General features: G+C 36.5%; 1 protein-coding gene across 1 annotated transcript in view; it reads left to right on the forward strand.

Moving 5' to 3' along the window:
* PTPRQ (protein tyrosine phosphatase receptor type Q) overlaps nt 1–17,888 on the forward strand; it is a 99,556-nt gene that overhangs the window by 63,123 nt on the left and 18,545 nt on the right. Inside the window, exons 29-35 of the mRNA XM_041465510.1 lie at nt 1,179–1,423; nt 2,039–2,105; nt 2,684–2,842; nt 4,044–4,266; nt 4,705–4,778; nt 10,188–10,287; nt 11,086–11,214. Of these exons, the coding sequence (XP_041321444.1) occupies nt 1,179–1,423; nt 2,039–2,105; nt 2,684–2,842; nt 4,044–4,266; nt 4,705–4,778; nt 10,188–10,287; nt 11,086–11,214 (997 nt within the window). The remainder of the gene's footprint in view (nt 1–1,178; nt 1,424–2,038; nt 2,106–2,683; nt 2,843–4,043; nt 4,267–4,704; nt 4,779–10,187; nt 10,288–11,085; nt 11,215–17,888) is intronic.

The raw sequence follows: 17,888 nt of genomic DNA on the forward strand, positions 1-17,888 counted from the left end.
TATGTGTATATATATATATAGATATATCCGATGCTTTAAATAATTAAATTTAAATTCTAAGGATTTCATTACCTATTTCTACATCTGGAAGATTCTGTGCTATTTTGCTGTGGAAAAAGTTGTGGCCATGTGGTACTGGGTCTATTCTGAGACAGACAACATCCTCTGGTACCTTTTCTGGTAGCTCTTTTCCTTATATCAGTAGGTGATACATTAGGAGGTGCAGTACCTTTAGAGAGGAAAAGGTTTATTTTTTTCCATCTCATTTCATGTGGTTTGTACAGCTTAGCATATGGCTTAGTTAGAACCAGTTGACACAGACTTACTCCAGAGAAGCCTCAGTAAGCTTTTGTTGTCTGGTATAAAAAAACCTGGGAAACAGGACAACTGCATCTAAATCCTAGGCTGAGGGAATGTGTTTACCTTCCGTGGCTTGATTTCACTATTTAGAGGTCACGCCACATACTTGTCTGCTCAGGTAGAGCAATAAATATTTAGCTGCCTGGAAAGAATGTTACAGCCTTTTCTTTCAGAGAGGGACATTGGGAAAATGATTTATACCTTTGCTGTCTTAAGAATAAGCTACTGAAATTGGCATTTGACAAGATACTCCCTCCAGGAAAAACGCACGTTGTGCTTGTGTCTGGGCATCAGTTAGTGGAAAAGTTTTCCTAAAGATTTAGTTGTGATAAGCAGAGACTCTTAGGAGCACAGTGGCTTGTTTATATGTTGGAGGGAGCTTGCTCTTAACAGAGGAATACTGCGCTGTTTTCAGAAAGGAATACTCACTGACTCTTGCTTCTTGCTTGTCAGCTTGTGCAAGGATTTGCCAACCCCAGATGTGTTTTGAGGTATAATGATACTATCAGTCTCTTTAAATAGATAATCAGAAAAAAGTTTTCTGAGTAGCGACTACTGAGTGTTATCTAATAATTATTTTAAAAGTTTGTAGCATTCAGTGCCATCATTAAGAAAAGGATTTCAGTAGATATTTGACTTTTTGTTGTGTTTATGAATATTTGCATATGCAATAATTATTTGAGAATTTTTAATACAACCCAGAAAATATCAATAAAATAATATTGATATACAAAAAATATAATTTTAATTTTTCAGGTTTTACTCTAATAATAATAATAGTAAACTGATTAAGTGGGTCATTGAAATATTTATTTCAGTGCCTGAAGACCCACCTAACAACATAACTTTTCAGAAGATACCAGATGAAGTAACAAAATTCCAAGTAACATTTGTGCCACCATCTGAACCAAATGGAAATATTCAAGTGTATCAAGCTATGGTTTACAATGAAGATGACCCTGCTGCCATCCAGATCCACAACCTTAGTGTCATTGAAAAAAAAGATCAGTCAGTCACTGCCATGATAGAAGGACTAAAAGGAGGACATACCTATAATGTCAGCGTAAGAACTGATATATTTGGGGGGGGGGGGGGGGGAAGTATTTATTTTTTATTTTCTATAAGTGTGAGATTAGTTTGAAACTTTGGCTGAATATGACATTTTCATGCTAAGAATGTTGGGGTGCAAAGAGAGGCAAGTCTCAGGAACAAGGGGAGCATCGAACAGGATGAAATGAGTAGGAGCAGGATGCATCACTAGTCTGGATGACCAGTTCATGTAGGAAGGCAATTTGTGACACATAGTCACAAGCACAAGACTAAATTTCTCTCTTAATTCCAGTACTGGCATTGCTCACTGGACATGAAAGGTCCATTTCTGCAAGGGGAGCTTGCTAGAAGTATGTGCTTGAAATACTTTCTAACAGTCAGAGACTGGGACATGGGAGGAGGAAAGATCATTCTTTAAGTGGACTTGCTTACTTCTTTTTTAAGAGCTACATTATAAGCAATGAAGCGTTACCACACTTAGGATTTCAAAGCAATATAAAGTGAGCTCTAGCCTAGTGTGAATGACAGAAGGAGTGTTTCAGCATTTATTGTTGCCACAGATATATCCAGAATTGGCCAATATGAAGCTATTACAGTACTCATTAAAACACATGTTTATTTTTTTAAGGTGTATGCAATTAATGGTGCTGGTGCGGGGCCAAAAATTCAATTGAAAATAACCATGGATATCAAAGGTATGTCCCATAAAGTATGCTGCATCTGAAATCTCTATAAATTCTGAAGAAATTGCTGTTCCACCTGTGATTACACAGCTGTGTGTCTTGAGCTATTATTTAGGGGATGCATAACGTAGGAACAGGAATGTATAATTCACTCCTTTGAATTGTAGTGTTCAGTTTTGCTGATCATTTGTTATTTGTATCAGAATCATACTGTGAAGCACATGCAGACTCACTGAAATAATCATACCAAGTTCAATATTTTAGTCACCATCAGCAAACAGTTTAGAATATGACATAGGATTAGCTAAGTATGCAGTATCAAAGTTGTTGAAATAAACAGGCATTGATTTATATTAATTGAAAAATTAAAACACTCTTTTTTATTTTTTCTTTTAATTGAAAATTATATACATGGGCATTTATCAGAATATAGTTTTTAGAGGCTTAAGACAGTAAATAGAACATTAAGTCATCCCTGAAAATATGCTGGAGATTTTTTTTTGCATAACTCAGCTGTGTGCCTGACCAATGTACCTCCAGTGAAAATATTGTAAAACAGAACTCTGTGGTATATCTTTCCTTAAAAACAGAACCGCCAAGGCCCAAAAAGAAACCAGCACCAGTTTATGATACCAATGGAGCGTTACTTGTCACAGATACAACAATTACAATCAGAATGCCAATATGTTATTACAGTGACGATCATGGCCCTATCAAGAAGATACAAGTCCTTGTTGTGGAAGCTGGAGGTAGAGTTTAATAAATTCCCTTGAAAGCTGCTTTCAGGTTCAGGCTGTTTGTCTTTTTAATTTGGTTCTTGGATTTCAGTAATTTCATTTTAGAAGACAGACAACAAAGTCACTTCTGCTGTGGCAACAGCACTAAGGGCACACAATACCTGTGGGTTGGGTACTGGATTCTGGGAATGCTTTCCAGTGAAGTGTCTTCAATGCTGTTTGAAGCCACCAATATTATTCATTCCCTAATTTTATCACTACAGTTCTTTATTTTCTGTTTCCTTGAAAACTACCCCAACATTTCACATTTGTGAGTATAAATACATATGAGATTTTTGAGGTTTGACAAGGTTATTCCTCTGTTGCTATTAGTGTTGCCTGTAAAATAATGCAGTCATGTGCAGTTGATATTTCCATTTCATTATGGGGGCAGAGAGTTCTATAAATCCCCTCTGCACACTGTGGGTAAGAATGTTTATTCCCTTGTACGGGTTGATGAACATTTACTCCTGTGAACAGTGCTGTGAAACCTTTTGAGTAATTGCTTACCAATGTGAGTGGGAGTTTTATGATAGGACATCTCATGGTCAGGCTTACTTTACCTAAGAAGGACAGGCTCCAGGTATTTAAATACTTTATTTTACTTGGTTTCAAAGTATAGAAGTAAAGAATGCACATAAAATGAATGCACCTTAAGTGCCTCACTTTTTTTCTGAATTTTGAATTTTAGCACTAATCCTAATGACATTTAGTTCATAACTATTGCACTAAAGATTCTCTTGAACTGAAAGATGAATAAATACCATGCTAAGCAACATTGTGAAGATTTTTCTCGTGAGCTGCTGGGTACTATCCACATATGGAAATCTAGTAATTTAATTATGAAATAATCCTTTGCTAGCTAGCTAGCCATGCTCACTTTCAAAGTCGAGCGTCTTGCACAAGTAATATACTCTACAGGCAGAACTGCTCTGTGAAGTTGCCCCTCAAATTTTCTAGATATGGTTTAGTCGGCTTACTCTGAGTTAACAAAACATGGATAGTGTGATAGTTAGGAAATTTGGGTTTAAGTGCAGATTCAGTTATAGGCTTGTATGTATTACTTGTACCAATAGCATGCTAAGCTCTTAAAAAATAATTTCCTATGTAACTTCTTTAATTGCAGTCTGGTTAGAATGTAAATTGTACCTAGTATTTCTTTTCTTGACAATAGCTCAGCATGATGGGAATGTTACCAAGTGGTATGATGCCTACTTCAACAGACCAAGGCCATATTTTACAAATGAAGGCTTTCCAAACCCACCGTGCACAGAAGGAAAAGAAGATCTGAGTGGGAAAGAAGAGATATATGTCATAGGTGCTGATACTACATGTCTAATACCAGGCAGTCAAGACAAAATATGTAATGGCCCACTGAAACCAAGAAGGCAGTACCTGTGAGTACATTCGTCTCCATGTTTGTACAAGAGAAAGATTTAAGTGCATTACAGATTTATGCAAACACTCAAAACATATGGTTAAATTAGAAAAGGAGGAAAATTGATCATCATATGTATCTAATTTTAATTTTTTGCCTGAGCATAGATATGGAGACAATTTTTTACAAAATTTTCAAGAAAAAACAATGAATGCTTATTGAGTTCTTAAATTAAATAAATCCAAAATTGAGATAAGTAATTCACACTGGGGTTTTCTATACATTTAAGATTTTGACACAGTTCTTGCTGTCTGTTATGCCACTTTTGCAGGTGAATAATGATTTAAAATTATGTTATACTAAACTTAAATATATTCCTTTAGTTTGTAAGTGAAACCATATTTAAGAAAATGCACATAAACTTCATTTCAATACTTTTCCTGGTTTTCTTTCACAGATTTAAGTTCAGAGCAACTAACATTAAAGGGCAGTTTACAGATTCTGACTACTCTGACCCTGTCAAAACACTGGGTAAGAAGACTGTAATTTACTAAAGTATTTCTCTATCTCTAAAGTCTACACAATTCCATGTTTCTTTTTAATACAGTCTTTTCCATGAAGCCAATAATCTCTATGTTTGTTGGATGTAGTTTAACTAGAATGGCTGATGAAATATATCCGTTGCCTTGTATGTCCTTTTGAGGAAGTCAAGGGATTCTACAGCCTGAACTGTTAAATGAAGAGGCAGTATTGGCAAAGTTTGTTTGCAGAGATTCAATTATGCTAATAAAAATGTTGCCAGGATCATTCATCTTGGTTGGCAAACTGCCAGTAGCTGTTCTGTTTATGCTGTTTCCTTCTGTGTTGGATGTAGAACAAGTACTGGATGCGTGACAAATTGGCTGGGTGGCCTGGCCCAAAGAATGGTGGCTAAATGGAGTTCATCCAGCTGGCAGCTGGTCTCTAGTGGAATTCCCCAGGGCTCAGTATTTGGCCAGTCCTGTTTAATGTCCCTGTTGGTGATCTGGCTGAGGGGATCTAGGACACCCTCAGTCAGCTTTCAGGTAACACCAAGTTTGGCAGGTGTGTTGATCTGCTGGAGGGCAGGAAGGCTCTGCAGAGGGATCTGGACAGGCTGGATCAGTAGGCCAAGGCCAACTGGGTGATGTTGGACAGGGCAAAGTGCTGGGTCTTACACTTGGGTCACCCTGTGCAGTGTTACAGGCTGGGGACAGAGCGGCTGGAAACTGCCCAAGCGATAAAGTAGCTGGGGATACTGGTCAACAGCAGCCAAACATGAGCCAGCGTATGCCCAGGTGGCCAAGAAAGCCAATGGCATCCTGGCCTGGATCAAGAATAGTGTGGCCAGCGAGACCAGGTACAAGGATTGTCCTCCTGTACTTAGCACTGGTGAGGCCACACCTTGTGTCCAGTTCTGAGCTCCTCAGTACAAAAAACATTGAGGTGCTGGAGAGTGTTCAGGGAAAGGCAATGGAGCTGATGAAGGGTCTGGAGCACAAGTCCTGTGAGGAGCAGCTGAGGGAGCTTGGGTCATTTAGGATGGGGAAAGGGAAGCTCAGGAGAGGTCTTATCACTCTCTACCTGAAAGGAGGTTGTCGCAAGATAGGTGTTAGTCTCTTCTCCCAGGTAACAATCAATAGGCCAAGAGGAAATGTGGTGACAGGGGAGGTTTAGATAAGGAAAAATTTCTTCACTGAAATACTGTTAAGCATTTGAATAGGCTGCCCAGGAAAGTGGTAGTCACCATTTCTGGAGGTATTTAGAAGATGCGTAGGTGTGGCACTTATGGACTTGTGGTGCTCTTGGCAGTGCTGGATTAGCAGTAGGACTTGATGATCTTAAAGGTCTTCTCCAATCTAAATGATTCTATTATTATATTCCAGCGAGTTTAATAGCAGGTCGTTTGAGGGCATGACCCTTTAGCTCCTTCATCCTTTATATATAGGCAAAGCTCCATATGAATTAATAAATTAATATTGTCTAATAGAATCCATCTGATTCTAAAGTCACTAGCAAACAGGCCAGAAGTTATTTGGTCTGCAATCAAACATAATTCCTTCTTGGCCAAGTTGATATACCCCCAAAACTGGGAATGACATCCCTTGTAGCAGATTGCAATAAGATCTGTAAGTTCTTTTAATATATTTGTAAGTCAAAAACTTACTTAGCTCAGCCTTAGCCCTGACTTTCTGAAAATGGATATCAAGACAACTGGATGAGTACCCAGAAGAATTTTAGTGGGCACATATTTTTCATTTGGCATTCATCTTCTGTGATATGAGCTCCCTTATTCATCTAATCCATTTTAGGAATTTGTTACATGATCTGATACAGAAGACCCTGAAATGCTAATTCATTGCCTGAATATTCTGAAAGGATCTGGCACTATTTATCCAGCCCAGAATGCTTTGGAAAGTGCAACATAAAAGTTGAGTTAAAAAGTTTTAAGCAAATGAAGCAAATATTTTTCCCAGTAAGGGAAAGATACTGTGTCCAATCAGAGAAAACTAATTTACTGGAAATGAGTCCAACTGTATCCAGTCCTCTGAGCAATTTTGTCCTTTCTAACATAAAAATGTGCAATACTTAGTGGCAGGCAGATAGTGTAATTCATTGCCTTACGTATTGTTGCTGAAAATTTGTGACATTTTCTACCTTGTACACAATAAATAAGCAAGATCTGTTTGTATGCTGAATAAAATGTAATAGGAAGAAAACCAAAACAGGGATAAATTCTCCAGATATGAGGAGACATGGGTTCAATGCCTCTGTGCTGAACTTTAACATCAAACACTGCTTTTTAAGGCCAGACTACAGCATACATTTGTCTGGTCTTCTAAATTTCAGAGTAATTCCATCTTAGATAATAGATAGTCAAAAGCTAGATAATCAGCTAATAGATTATCAAAATAGATAATCAAAAGGTCTTTGCATGCTTTCTTACAAGTGTTTTGAAATCAACATCAAGTTGCTATATCACAAGTGATGCAGGTAGTGCAGTTGAATGGTCCTAAATATAGAGCACTCTCTTGAGACACATGGCATGAGGAACCTTGCCCAAGAGTTTCCTTAGAGAACATGTTTGGTTATAGGAACTTCCAGCTTGCTCTAGAAACATAGCTCAGAAAGCATGCCAAAAAGTCAGCTTTTATAAATTTTGCAACCCAATTACTTCTACTGAACTCATCACGTCAGCCGCTCTCCAGGAGAAATTTACGCTGCCTGAAATTCGAATTGCAATTGTATTTTAAATAAGTTAGCTTCTTTGGTAATAATCTCTGAAATCTGTAGGTTTCCAACATTACACTTTCATTTTATTTGCTGAAACATTAATTTGAATTCTGGCAGATGTATTCATAACAGTTAAAAAATTCCTACATTACTCTGGTTTCTAAATCTACTGATATAAAAGATCTTTGATCAGGTAAATCAGCAAGTTAACCTTTCAGTGCAATTTAATATTGTGTGTTTGAGGCAGAAAAAATTATGGAAAATCTTGAGAAATCGTTTTGTAAGACATGTCAGATGGTCTTGTAGCTGATAGGGATTTTGTTAGGGAGGAACACTGAAGCAGAAGTCATGGGAATATACAGCTGCAATAATGTTTTTTAATTGTAGTAAAGAATACATTTTAAGAGGGCGCACCCACCCAATCATATCTGATGTACCACAACCTTCCTCTTGACCTGGAGAGGTGGAGTTTCTTCTTCACAATCTATGACTGTCATTGCAAAGTTATTGTCCATGCTACAATAAAAGGTCAGCATTTTTCCATGAGATAATTAAGGTGCAGTGATAAATACTGTCTAAACTTGTAATACAGCTTGTAACCTTTTTGTAAACTCCGATGGTTCGGTAAATCACTGTGGGGCAACTGTAGTGCTGAGTAAGTGTGTCTTTTCCATGTTAAATATAAAGCTGAGGAAACAGGAAATAATCAAAATGGGATTTCCTGACACTGTCTCTTGCATAGAAACCAACCTTATGGGATTTTATTATTGCAATTTTTTATCATAATGTATTGAGTGCACCACTTCAGAATTATATGTCATGATAGTCTCTATTTTGTCTCCTTTTCCATGCCCACGATTATCTCTACAGACATGTATACAGAGATATGTTTAGTCCTCTGTTGCAAAGAAGCATGAGAAAATTTGGAGTTTTTAAATTCTTGGTTGGCATTCTACCAGCACTGTTTTGTTTAATAATCTGCATTTTTTTGATTAATGTTAATTGTACATTTTAACATAGGCTTCAATGTTCAGTGCAAAATAGATAGAACTTTCGTAAGATGTACCCTTGGATATCCTTCTGTTCTTTCACATTGCTAATACTTTTGTCCTATCACAGTGAAAAGTGAGTGGCAGGAACTTTTTCATTCATTTTCTCATTGAAACATTTTTGTATGTACTTGCTTTTCTATTCCATTATCTTTACCTAAGATTAAATTTTTTCTTATCTTTTAATGTCCAGTGTTGATTCTAAAATTTTACTAATTTTACTAATTGGTGGAAGGATTGTTTCAGGTGTTTTCCAAACTATACTGAATTCTGTTGTCTGTCACTTCATACAGGCCTGATATTGCTTATTCATGTTGGTGTCAGTTTACAACAATCTCACATTTTCTTCTGATAAATTTCTACCTAGCCTACTGTTTCCTAAGCTGTATTGTAGCTGATTATTCCTGCCTACATGTAGAACCATGCACTTGTTCTTACAAAAGTTCATCCCACTGTTTTAAGGTGACTTCTTCAGATAAATAAGGACAATTTTGAATTTTAATCACATTGTCTTGTGTACATCCATCCTGATTATCTGCAATATACTCTCAAATCCAGAAATCACAAAGCCAAGATTATGGTGTTTCCCAGTGTATCCTTGGGAAGATGTGGTTCCTTGTCTGGGAAATCATTTCATATGGCAGGAAGCAGTAAAAAATTTCTCATTCTCAAACATTTTCTCCTTCTCTTTGAGACTAAACAGGAGCAAAGTTTTTCTACAGTGGGCCAGCAAGTGGAGGTGAATGTCAACAAAAGGGAACAATACCAGCAGTAGAATTCCCTTGCTTTTCTTATTGTCACTGTTGCCTAAGAGAAAAAGAGGGTGGGTTTTGTTTTAGGTACAGGATTACAGGAAGGGTGGGAAATTAAATGAGTCCCAGAAATTTAGCATTATAGAAGTTCAGAAAGAGACCTAGAAACTACTAATCTAAATAATTTAAACATTTCTGAATGAGCTTTCATTCTCACCTGGAAGGACTGATTAGAATACCAACACCTTTACTTTTCTATCATAGAGGCCTTTATGATTATTTTTAACCTGCTACTGGTGGTTATTCCTAACAATATCACCAATTCTCACATAAACCAGGAGCATGATTTAATGGTCAGTGAGGCAGAGTAATCCAGAAAGTTCAGATCTCATCACTAGTTCAGTTCATTCAGCACCCTTAAATACCTCTAAAAATAGTGTTTTACTTTGTATTTGTGAGTGGCAGCTGAGTCTCATTGCTTTAGAGCTGTGCTCTCCCTTTTCCACTTGAGGAGCTGGAGCAGTCCTGCATGGGGACTGATGCAGGAGCTGAACTCAGGCCAGTGTTCACACTGACGTTACTGCAGTACAGACTGACCTTAACCTGTTCAGCAGGTAAAACTGAAAAACACCAGGTGACACCTGCACATACAGCTGTATTAAAATAACATGTTGGATACATCAGCAATGCTTAGGAACCCTTACATAAAGTGTTTCTGGTTTTGTTATACTTTTCTTTCTGAAGCAGCTCTTCAACAAGCATAAAATGGGTGCAGTTAGGCAGTGACTAAAAGAGTCTGTCTTTCATTATTCCCTAATTTCATACTGTCAGAAATTTAAAAATTCCGAAGAATCTATGATATATTAGCTTTCCACTTTCTGTTTCAGGTGAAGGACTGACAGGAAGATCTGTAGAAGTTGTCCTTGCTGTTACTTTATGTATACTTTCAGTTGTTCTTTTGGTGGCTGCAGTATATGCTTTTGCAAGGTGAGATTTATATATCCTTGCCATAGCTGGTTTAAAAACACTCAAAAATGGTTTAAAGAAGAGTTGAAATAGTCCTAAGTGGAACTAATCTGTATTTTCAAAATGTCTTGATTTTTGGTTGGGCTTTATTTTGGGACTTTTTTTTTTTTTTTTTAAATCTAGAACTTTAGGGAGAGACTCACAAAGAATTTAGTCTAGTGAGGGTAACCTCCATAAATGAAGAAAATACAACTTCTCCAGAGGGTAAATCAGTGTGGTAGCCTTTCTTAACCTTTCAGAGCCACTTCTCTATTGACAGATCAAAGTGTCAACTGGTTGTAGTTATCGTGATGGCTAATATTATCTACAGCTGGGTATGAAATAAATACTCTCAATTATATTTTCTGTCTTCCTAATAAATTTATCAGTTAAATACATTGAGTTCTCACATGGAGAAAACAAATTGAGTTTTAATTCAAATAGTGAACAAAATATACACGTAAAGAAGCAGGCTGTGTACTGCACACATGATGCTAGTTTTCTCATTCATCAGTTCTGTTCTTACTCAGCTGCATTATTCAGGCTTTTCCAAAGAATTTATGTAGGAAAACTAAAAGAATACAGCATGTAGATTCTTTCCTCTGAATTTTAGACATCATAAATTTGACTAAATTACACTGTTATGAGGGAGACAACAATAAAAGCCAAGGAAGGATTCTTGGCAACCATTTTTCAGTTTCAGCCTGTCAAATCAAAGCATTGACATATGTGTCCTCAAATATTTTGTATGTGTATTTTTCACTACTATTTTCCATTTAGAATTCGGCAAAAGCAAAAAGAGGGAGGCACATACTCCCCACGAGATGCTGAAATTATTGACACGAAATTCAAACTGGATCAGCTGATCACGGTGGCAGACCTGGAGCTGAAGGATGGGAGATTTACACGGTAAGCGTACTCCTCAGGCAAAACAGTAGTCCAAAGGGTCTGTAGCCATGACCCCTTTCTGACCTTTGCTTGTTTGGAAGTGTTTGTGCTGTTCTTATTTACACAGGTCACTGAGATCCTTTTTCAAAGAATGACCTCCATCCTCAAGACAGTTCTCACTACTTTTTAGAAAATCACTTAATCTTAAGCTCTTTTTACAACAAGATAAAAATCTAAGTGCAAATCACTGTTTAATTGTGTTAGCCAAAGAAGGGCTACATATTTTAAATATGCAGAATTTCTGAGTGTTTTTAATGGCCCAGTTTTTTTATGTAGGCTGCAAACTTACACAACCTTTTGAAAAAGCCAGACTCCTAGAAGTCCCTGTGAACTAATTCAAGAACAAATCAACCAGCTCAAGAACAAATCTGTCATTGTTTAATTAACATTTTGAAAGCATTTGTCTTTTTTAAAAAAGGGATTGGCATAACATCTGGGTTTCTGTGGAGCTCAGCAAACTGGGTATCCTAACATCTGCTCATTTAATGTGCATGCAGCAATTCACATTTTGGACCTGACAAGAAATCTTGTCACAGATATTTATCAAAAGAACTGATTTTTGACTGTCAGAAATGTTGATATTACTCAACAAATAAATATAATGGTGGTTATCAATAATATGTGACATCCAACTGTCTTAGAAATATTTAGAGAACATTCTTTACCTGCCTGTATTTTCCCTGCTGTCTCACAGATGAAACACTGTGGTAGGCAGTCTCCTTAAAGATGAGAAGCCTAAAATAGTCTTGCCCTAGCAGCCAAATATCCTACTGTTGCAGACTAGGAATAGCTGGAAGATGAAAGGTTGTAGCTGTTGACCTGGGGCTTTTGTGTATGTCTGTGTGTGGTACAGAGTAAGTTGATTGCATGTACAAACCTGTTCAAAATAGGGCACCCAAGAATGGCTGCTGGTAACAGATGAGAAAACATACTGGGAATCATCTGGAACTCATTGACGTAAGGGCTGGGCTATGTCCTGTGCGGGGCACTTGCTCAGATAGCAGAATTTAGTACCTGCTAAGAACAGTGCAAAGCATCCTCTGAAGGCAGAACCATTGCCAATGCACTGCAGTAGCTGCTTCAGATAAATTATCTCAATGGATTTTCAAAATTACCTTGTTTCCACATTGTTAGCTGAATATGAATAGAACTGATGTTGTTTATGTACTAAAGTGTTAATGGATTTTACTTCCAGATACTCTTCATTTTTCTTTAGACGCAAGGAGATTTTTGTCATCCAGTAAGTTTTTGTATTATTGAAGCAACATGGTGTGTTTTCCATTCTCTTCTCCTAACCTGTGTGTTATCATACTGTATTGAATGATATAGCTAATCAAAATGAAGCGTCAATCTTTGCAAATATTCTAATGGCAAACAATGGTATTTTTCATCATGAAATCATACATATTGTTAGTCCCTAATGTTGAATTATAGGACTTCCACAACTATTTTCAAATAAATCAGGGTCATTTTAAAATGGAAATTATAACACAGTATGGCAATATAGCCCTGATATAAACAACCTGTCCTTGAAACAAAGGCAGTGTAAATGTGACATAAGAAACATGCTGTTTCTTTCCTTTGGATGTTAAGGTATATATACTTAAGAAAAATTCCGTTTTTTCCTCAACTGTCATTTTATTCACACTGCAGCTGTTTCATACACTATGTCCCTACAATCTCAGCAACATATCCACGCAGTCAAATCCTTTGTTGGTTTGCAGATACCATTCTACCACTTTTCTGTCTAAATTATGTGTATTTTAAAATTTTACAGTCTCAAACTCTAAAGGGTAATTGAAAACTATAATATTTCATACTTATATACACTTCATTATGTGATTTATGCACAGCAAGACCTTTACTGAACGGTGATTCAGCAGTTTTAGTTACATCACCCTTATTTTAATGAGTCAGTCTCACTTTTTGGTTTGCAATTTGTCATGTCCTTCCATCTCTATTTTCCTCCTTCCTCCTTCCAATTGTCCTTTAATGGCCAAAAACAGACTTTCTACTTCTGTCATTGTAAGGTACGGGATGCAGCTGCTAAAATTTTGTATTATTATTTTTCAAATCATGGTGGCACTGAAGCTACAGCAGGCTCATTGCCCAGGTCCTTTGCTGAGCATTATGACAAACTGTTGAAGTGCAGGCACTAATTGAGAGCTCCTCAGGACAGGATTCATGACATCTTTTCATCTGAAGACAGAAAATGTGCTCTGAGGAACCCTCCTAGATAACATACATAATTCTTTAGTTTATTTTGACTTTTTTTTTTCTTTTTTTTTTTTTTTTTTTAAGCCTCTAAGAATGTTCCACTATGTGTAATATTCTGTTCTGGTAAAGTCAATAGCAAGAAGGGACGTTTTAGGTGTCCCTAGTGCTGTCTTTAATACAGTTAATCCTTCCTGGTAATGATGAGTTATATCAGGGAGCTGGCAGAAGCATGGCAGCAGAACCAAGGCAGCTCACTGCAAAACCTAATGACTAAAATGTATTTGTTTCCTGTTTTTAGACTTCCACAGTTGCACCATAAAAGAACTTTTGTACCTGTTGCCACTGGGGAACAGCTATGCTGAAGTCAGTCACAGTCCCAGTTTTTGACCCTATCATTCTCATGATTTGTGGCTAAAGCAGTGACATGTTAGCATGTTTAATTACAATATTTAATGTTGATGACTGCAGTCTAACCGTCAGAAATTTCCCATGTGTTTGGAATGACCATTACTGAATGTGCACAATCTACATTGGTTGCATTTAGGCAGCTGTCTCAGCTGTGTTTGCAATGCTTGCTGTGTTGCAGTTCATGGCGTCTTGCAAGTGTATGAGGAGGGCAGAGATGGGCAGAATCCTTTACCAGACTGGCATGTTTGTATTTTTCAGGCAGCAGTAAATCAACTGAAATCTGATTCAGCTTCACCCTGAAAGGGCAGTGGGGAGTTTGTGTGAAAATCCTAGGTGAAAACAGAACAATATAGATTTATTTCCTCCACCTAATAATCATTCCATTCAGTGCTAATTTGAAGGCAGTATTTTGGAAAACAGGTTTTTTTGTAGCTACTCTGGCATTATATTATTCAGCTACTATAAATCAATAAAGGCACACACTTGCAGCTGACAGAGCTGATCCACAAAATCAAAATACTCCAGCCTGCTCCATGAGATCCCTCTTGCCTGTCTCTCATCCATTGTCTCTTCAGACATTCTCTCATACTTGGTGGATTGCAGCTTATGATCTTGGCTCATAACCTCAGAAAATTTTTGCAGCTGGTATCTCATGAGAAAAACAATAAATTAGAAAAAAAAAATTTCTGTTCTGTATGAATATTACTGTAAATACTTTTAATCATTCTTAGATCAAAAATTCAACAGCTTGAAGCTCAGCAAATATTCAGTATAGGTCAATCAAAACATTATAGTTCACATATTTTTATAATTTTTAGTATTTGAAGTATTTTGAATATTTGAAGTATTTTGCACTACAAAAGTCAGTTTGAGTAGGAAAACAGAAATTTAAAAGTGCCAAGCATTTCATTTTGACAATTTTGAAACTTTTTTGTGGGTAACATTTTTTTTGACCACGAAGTTAGAGGAAAATCAATAGTAGTCTTTTAAAATAATAAAAATAATAAAAAATATTATTGACAAACTTCAGTGGCTAAAATGACTAATACTAGCTAGTACATATCCACTTTCTCCCAGCAAGTCTTTCTTAAACATTTGATCAATTGGATGTAGTTTCAGAGGGCATGCAGGGAATTAAGTCCTACAGAATACAGTGGAAAATCAGATCTTCTTTATGAATCCCAAATGCTAATTTTGCATGTTTGGGACATACATTGCATTCTATGATGGTGGAGATGGTGTGAGACAACAGTAAAAAACAACCTTGTTCAAAACATACAAAGCCCATAAATCTAAACTGGACTAAACACTATTTCATTAAACTCACTGAATGTACATACACTGGATGCACTCATCACTTGCCTTACTTACAACAGGCCCACAGGGTTTGCCAAGTTGCTCTTCAAAGCAGACACTAATCTTCTGTGAACAGATTCTATCCCTAAATTTTCAGTGTGCACCAGGTTTGGTGAGATACAAGTAACTCTTCCCTGTTCCAGGGGCTTACCTAGGAGACAACTTCTCTGGCACCCTATTTTGCAGTGGTTTCCACAACAAGGATAAAGCCGTTTAAATACCTGGTTTTTTAAAATCTCTCCTTGAGAAGCTGAACCTTGTGGTTGATTCTTTGAGGCTTTTGTTTCACTTTATGTGAGACATAAAAGCTTGTCAAGAAAGTGGGGTCAGAATAAATATTTCTGCGTTACAGACACTGTAGCCCCTGCAAGTACCAGGTAATTAGAACACCTTATGGAAAAGTACGGTATAGAAAATGATTGTCTGATCTCATCTTTCCTATACACTATGCATTCAGTGGGTGTCTATATCTGAGGTAACAATTTTGTACACACACTTTCGTAAAGACCAGCCTGATACTTTCTTTGTGTAGACAGACCTGTCTTCCTTGGAGTAGAGATAGGCATGGCTTCTGCCTTGCATTTTTTCTTCAACGAGTTTCCCTTTAGTAATGAGCTATCAAAAATAGGCTTCCTGAAGTTTGTGTTCCAGGAGAACAAGATTTATGAATGTATGTGTCCTGGTACAATGGAAGAAATGGCCATGTGCTCTCTTTCCCTAGGCCTTTAATATGTAGGAAGGGTTAAACTCAATATTGCTCTCAATTAACTTGTTAAAAAGTAGTTCCTCTGTTGGTCCTAGGAAGTGTCAGTGGTGCTTATGAGTTAAGCCTTTTGCCTACATAGTAATTTCTGTAGTTTTCTGGTTGGACGAAGTTTTAATTCCCTGTGGATTTCAGATGATTGACCCAGAGAGAAAGCTGAGTCTGTGTGACAATATGTCTTCAGTTATCACTGCCAACACAAATAAATGGCTTCTTTCTAGCTCTATCATACGTAATCTGAGTGGGATTCAGATTTTTGATAGTCTTCAAAAAAACCCACACATGAAACAATACACTGTTTTAAAAGAAAATCAGATTTAAAGCTATAAAGCATTCTTTATCTTAGTGAATGTTTTTCTTTCCTCATATCAAAGTCAGGCAAGTGGGAATCTGAAATGGTCCATCTGAAATAGGAAAACTTTCTACTTCATGGCTTGATTCTGAACTGTGCTCATCAAGATCTAGTGATATTTATATTTTTTATATTTATATTTTTAAGTTTTATACAAAACTTAACTGGGAAATGTGGAGGAAAAGGTTACATATAGATGAGTATTTGTTTATTAACAAAATACTGTAAGATTATTACTATGTATTTCAAGTAAAGAGACATAGAAAAAATACTATTTTTTAAGCCTAAGGATGCTGAAACTGAGAATTGCTGGAAGTCTAGTGTGAACACACAATTCATCCGTTCTGAAGATCCTTGCACAGCAAAGCAAACACCTTTGCCACAGTCAAACAAGCTAGACATTAACTTTCCTATGAGCAGTTTAAAGTAAATAATCTTATTTTCTGAGCTGCCAAGCTACTGCTATGTGCATTTGCTACTATCAAAAGAATGACAGTTCAGTACTTCTAAAAATCACTTAAATTCCCACAGATAGGTTAAAGTGTCAACCCTAGATCCCTTGCTTCTTAAAAAACTTATACTGTTGGATCCATGTACCTTCAGCCCTAAATTACCTATCTGGATCAATTATGCACAGCACAGAAGTAATTTTTATTTCCTAATGACCAAACTGCATTTTCTTACTGCAAATTATGTGCAGTAAGCCCCTCATCACTAAAAATGTGAGGAGAGTGTTTGAAAAATTACTGGAATGTCAACTGGGACATGACTTGTTTCTGTTGTTCTGTGGTGAAGATAGGTGAATTCAAAGGAAAAAGTGGAACTTCCCTTCAAAGACTGCTTAAAATTTTGACCTGAAAAAAAACCTACGAAACTTTCTGTTCTAGTCAAAGACAAATATTTATTTGTGTGCAGTACTTTGGTACAGCTATTGAAAGTCCTTTTTTTTGTTAGGAAATTCTAATGTTGCCAATATTACTAGAAGGTAGTTTCATCTGCCATATAATTCAAACAACTTATGTGGTACACTGAGCACAAGCTACGTGTCTAAACATTCTGAATAAATAGAGTGGCATGTTTTCTTATCTTATTGCCTTCTTTTTCACTCTAAAGCTGTCCTTCAGTTGTCCTTCTTAGTAAGCACCTTTATTTCTGTGAATACTTTTAACTCCAGTGAGACTGATCCAGTGAGGCTTTCATAGCCAGTTTGCTTTGTTTCAGGATAACTGCTCTAAAAAAGTGTGTACCACAAAGGCATCCTTCATAGCTTTGAAATTAACTTGCTGATGCTTAATAATAAATTGTTCAATAATTGTATTAATCTAATTTTATTACCTCAATTAAGATTTAAGTAATTAAGAATCATTTAATAAACTATTTTTAAAGCAATTTTTTCCTTTTCTACTAAAATTATGACAGCAATACAGTAGACTTTGTATTATAGAATACTTTTTGTAATATTTTCTGTAAGAACGTATATTTGGAGGAACAGACACATAAAAGGGGTAGTTAGAGTTTTTTCAAGGAGCAGGTTATCTT

Source organism: Pyrgilauda ruficollis, unplaced genomic scaffold, assembly GCF_017590135.1.
Source record: "Pyrgilauda ruficollis isolate IOZ18807 unplaced genomic scaffold, ASM1759013v1 scaffold19, whole genome shotgun sequence".
Taxonomy (NCBI): domain Eukaryota; kingdom Metazoa; phylum Chordata; class Aves; order Passeriformes; family Passeridae; genus Pyrgilauda; species Pyrgilauda ruficollis.